Source organism: Vanellus vanellus, assembly GCF_965231255.1.
Source record: "Vanellus vanellus genome assembly, chromosome: 27".
Taxonomy (NCBI): Eukaryota; Metazoa; Chordata; class Aves; order Charadriiformes; family Charadriidae; genus Vanellus; species Vanellus vanellus.
In genome coordinates, this window is record NC_138932.1 from 2,278,755 (window position 1) to 2,283,374 (window position 4,620).

At 64.6% G+C, this 4,620-nt stretch overlaps 1 protein-coding gene across 1 annotated transcript; it reads right to left on the reverse strand.

The window, feature by feature from the left end:
- Positions 1–1,168: 1,168 nt before the first annotated feature.
- Positions 1,169–3,896, reverse strand: VSIG8 (V-set and immunoglobulin domain containing 8; the record flags this gene model as incomplete). The annotated part of the gene is made up of 7 exons (XM_082495898.1): positions 3,740–3,896; positions 3,188–3,363; positions 2,720–2,921; positions 2,458–2,622; positions 2,067–2,189; positions 1,790–1,943; positions 1,169–1,340 (listed from the first exon to the last, which is right to left on the reverse strand). Exons 1-7 carry the CDS (start codon positions 3,786–3,788, stop codon positions 1,169–1,171), a joined length of 1,041 nt encoding a protein of 346 aa, XP_082352024.1. The 5' UTR covers positions 3,789–3,896.
- Between the last annotated feature and the right edge of the window lie 724 nt (positions 3,897–4,620).

The following is a 4,620-nucleotide window of genomic DNA, read 5'->3' on the forward strand; positions in this document are numbered from 1 at the left end:
CTTTTCCCCCCCAGCACCCCCAAGTCCCTCTCTGCAGGGCTGCTATCCATCCCTCCATCCCCAGCCTATGCTTGGGCCAGGGGCTGCCCCGACCCAGCACTGGATCACAATTAAGGTTTGGGCATCCCAGGGCTGGGCCCCTTTGCCGTGTGGGGCTGCCCTTGCCCCTGTGCCAGGCTCTCCCTCCCCCCCACTGCAGGGTGCTCAGGGTGCCCCATCCCCGGCCAGCCCTCACCACAGCCCCCAGGCAACAGCTCCCCAACACGTCCTGACTCGCCTGATGTCCTGGCGGCGTGGGACATCCGTGGCCGCATGGCAGCGTGCCCTGGCAGCAGCCCCAGAAAGCACCCATGGGTGCCGCAGGGTTGTGTCAGCAGCGTCTGCATGGGGATGCTGGGATGGGTGCTGCCAGGAGCCTGACAGGTGCCCTGGCACTGCCACAGAATCAACTGACCCATCCCAGGATGAGCGTCCCTCCACCGCGCTGGTGAATCGGTGCTGCCAAATCCCCGGGACCTTCCTGAGCCCAGTGCCGGGGATGACAGCTGCCTCCTCCCGGGGCTGCCCGGCCGGGGAGAGGCCAGGCACTACACGACTGCACCGAATTCACTTTAGTTTATTTCTTTTAATTTTTTTTTTCCTTGTTCCGAACTGCAAATCCTGGTGCCAATGGCATCTCGTCTCGAATAACACCCAATTGCTAAAGCCAATGCGGGGGCACTGGCGGTGCCGGACCGGAGGCGGGAGGCTGCCAGGCAGCCGGTTTGGGCGATTCGGGGCTGCCGCGTCCCTGCTTGATACCGAGCGGATGGGCGAGAGAGAAATAAATATTGCTGAAATAGTGCGGGAAGCCTCCGGGAGCAGGGCCGGCAGCCGCCCCGAGAGCCGGGCTGCGGCTGGGGCGTGACATATAAAAAAGGGGCCAAAAAAAAAAAACCAAATGAAAACCAACAAAACAGACTGATGAACCCACGGGAGGTTTGCTGGAAGCCGGGGCTGTTTCGCAGGGAAGGAGGGATCTGGATTCCTGACTTCAATTTGCATGGCGAGCCCCAGCAGCACAGCCCTGTGCCACTTGGCGCCGGATCCCGGCAGTGCCACCGGCGCTGGGCTCGCAGTCGCTCCCCCCGTGGAGCCGAATCGGGGGTGGGCGCGGGGCCGGGGCGGGTTACAGCGCCGGGCAGGCGACCTGGTGCCGGATGCCCTCATTGCACATGAGGGCGGCCGCCCGCTCGTCACTGTCGCCGTGCTGGCACTGCATGTAGCTGATGCCGTGGGGTGAGTAGCTGTGGTGGGCGCAGACGTTGCAGGCGCGGGTCATGGTGCCGCCAGTGCTGCTCCTGTGGGCAGAGGGGAGCCCCAGAGGTACCCATCAGTGCTCGCGGTGCCCAGCAGCACCCAGTGACACCCATCGGTGCCCACCGATGCTCAGCAGTGCCCATTGGCACCCCACTGTTTTCTGTCACTGCCAACCAGTGTCTGGTGGCACTCATCAGCCCCCCTTGGTGCCCATCGGTGCCCACTGGCACCAATCGGTGCCTGATGGCACCCACCAGCGCTCACCAGGGTCCACTGGTACCTGGCAGTTCCCAGTGGTGCCTATGAGCACCTGCTGGTGCCCATCGGTGCCCAGCAGTCCCCATCACTGTCTGGTGGTACCGATTCTGACCCATGACGGCCACCAGTGCCTGGTGGCACCAGCAGTGCCCGTTGGTCCCTAGTGGTACCCAGCAGTGCCCATCAGTCCCCAGTAGTGCCCAATGGCACCTGCCAGCCCTGTGCCCCTCACCTGCAGTCACTGCAGGTCCGCTGGCACTCCTTCCGGCGGTAGCGGCAGATCAGCGCCCAGATGAGGAGCCCGAGCAGACTGAGGAGCAGGAGGGAGCCCAGGATGGAGCCCACGATGATGCCCGCCTGCCTTCCTCCTGGCGCGGGAGCACAGCCTGTCACCGCCGGCGTCCCCACCGGCTGCCCACTGGTCACCATGTCCCCGGTGGCACCCTGGTATGCAGAGCCAGCCCCCGGTTGCACCCTGTCCACGCTGTCCCCCTCACCGTGGCACTTACTTGGCGCAAGGCTGAGGTTGAGCTGGCATACGGAGTAGCCCACGCGGTTGGTGACGCGGCACTGGTAGACACCGGAGTGCACCTCTGACAGGCTACGGATTAACAGGTCGCCAGGAGCACGTCCTGCAGCAGGGAGAGACAGCCCCGTCAGCCCCACCGCCGCACCCCTGCCGGCACCCGCACCTTCGGGCACGGGCGCACAGGGCCACGAGCACATATGGACATGGACACCCGTGGAGACAGATGAAGATGGGCACCCACTGACCTGGGTGCGCACAGCCATGAGCACCCACCAACACATGTGCTCACAGACAGGGACATTTATGAGTATCCCCCACTCCCCGGTACCCCCTCCTCCCCCTGGGTGGGCACAGTACCCCCCGGAACCCACCTTGGATGGTGCCGGAGGGCAGGCGTCCCCCGCCATAGCCGTCAGCCAGCTTGGCCCACTGGTAGGCGAGCGGGGAGGTGCCCCCCCGGCTGTAGCACCGCAGCAGGATGCTGCTCCCCTCTGTCAGCTCCCCCTCGGTCCAGCACTGTGGGGCAGCCGGCTTCTCTGCGGGGAGAGGGACACCATCACTGCCAGGGCCACTGGGGACCACCTGGGGTGCCCGGAAAGGGGACACAGAGTCAGGGGGGAAAGGACAACTCACCTTGCACAGTGACGATGACCTCGTGCACGGCCACAGTGTTTTTCTTCACCCGGCACTGGTAGGTGCCCGTGTCGGAGACTTGCAGGTCAGCCAGGCGGATGGAAGCGTCATACTGGCTGGGGTCGTTCTGCACGAAGGCAACCCGGTCCTGCAGCCCTGAACCGCTGCCGTAGTTGACGTGGTGGTCATGGTAGGACAGGAACTGGGGGGAACAAGCGGGGAGACTGGGCTGGGCTGGTCCAGGTTGGGGGACCCGGGGCTGCCAGCTGGGGAGGGACATGCACTGTGCAGTGCCCAGTCCTTCCCTGCCCTGCACTCCCAGACCCTGCCTGGCTCTGCCCGCCCTGCCTGGACTTTCCCTGACCTAACAGACCTTGCCTGTCCTGCCTGCTCTGCTGGGCTCCGTCTGGTCCATCCCTGCCCTGCCTGTGTGGTGGGATGGCAGCTGCCCGGACAAGTGACACTTACCACGTTCTCAGGGCCAGTCCGCTCAGGTGTGATCTGGATCCACTCGATGCCCAAGCCCTGGGGACCGTTGTCTTCAGGCTCGAGGACGTAGGGGCAGCCCAGCTTCACCGAGTCACCCTTGGCCAGGTACAGCACCTCCCGGCCCTTGCTGTTGATCCTGACAGCCAGGAGGAGAGCTGGGGAGAGAATGGCACCTGTCACGCCAGCTGGAGAGCACAGGGGCACCTCAAACCTGCACCCCGACCCCACATCCTGCAGCACCCGACCCACAGGGGGGGAGCAGGGACCCATCTGCCAGAGTCAGGCACCCACAGGCTGGGTCCCGTGAAGCTGAACTGGGGACAAAGGGACATGGTGGGCTCAATGCCACCCGCCCAGCTCCATCCAACACAGGTGGGTGTCAGGACAGGACCAGCCCTGGCTGCAGGTGCTCTGCTGACCGTGGGATGCCTGTAGAACCCGGAGGTGCCCCGTGGCTGGGCAGGGACCCCTCCATCCTTGGCGGCATCGCTGCAGGAGCAGGTCCAAGTGCAGGGATCCATCAGCGCCTACCTGGCATGAGACCCAGGAGCAGGAGCAGGCTGGCGCCGTGCCCTGCCATGACGCTGCAGCCGTGCCGGGTGGTGAGGAGGAGCGGGAGCGGAGGAGGCTCCGAGGCGACAAGGCAGCCGGCCGTGCGGGGCTGCTTTTACATGCTGGGCTGGGGCGCTCCTCCCTGTGGGGCGGATGCCTTTGGGATGACTGAGTGGCTCCAAGCTGTGCGTGAGCGATGCCGCCCTGCTCCACTCCCTACCTGGTAATTAAGCATCGCCATGCTATGGGCTCCCATCCAGCCGGACCCGGGCTGGGGGCCCACTGCTGGCAGCACGGGCGAGGGGCACCAGTATGCCTTGAGGCGCCTGGAGCAGTGGAGCAGGGATCCAATGGCCATAGACCCCATGGTGCCTGATGGCTGGTACCCTGCTGGTGGCACTGGCAGGATGAGTGTGGTCAGTGGGAAAAGGCTGCCCGGGACCCCCCAGGAGCAGCATGATCACGGGTGAGCATCACAGCTGCGTGAAAGTGCCAACTTGGTCCCAAAAGGATTTTGGTCTTAGGATACTCGGAACAACTGGAAGAGCTTAAAGGTGTGGTTTGACCATGGGCTTAAGCTCCTGCAGATCCCTCCTCCTGTCCTGCCCCCTCAGCGAGCGGCCACAGGACTACTGTGGCTATGTGGGGACCGTGGCACCCACCAAGCCCATGCTCGTGCTGGTGGCACTGCTGAAATACAGCACAGGGGCCCGGATGGTACTCCAGGCATGGCTCACTGCATGGGTTCATGGTGACATGGCAGCAGCAGGGGCAGCACACCCTGGGCCACCATCAACACAGTGGAGGGGACAAACAGTGCGGCAAGAGGAGGCTGGGACAGGTAGAGGGGATGAAGAGAG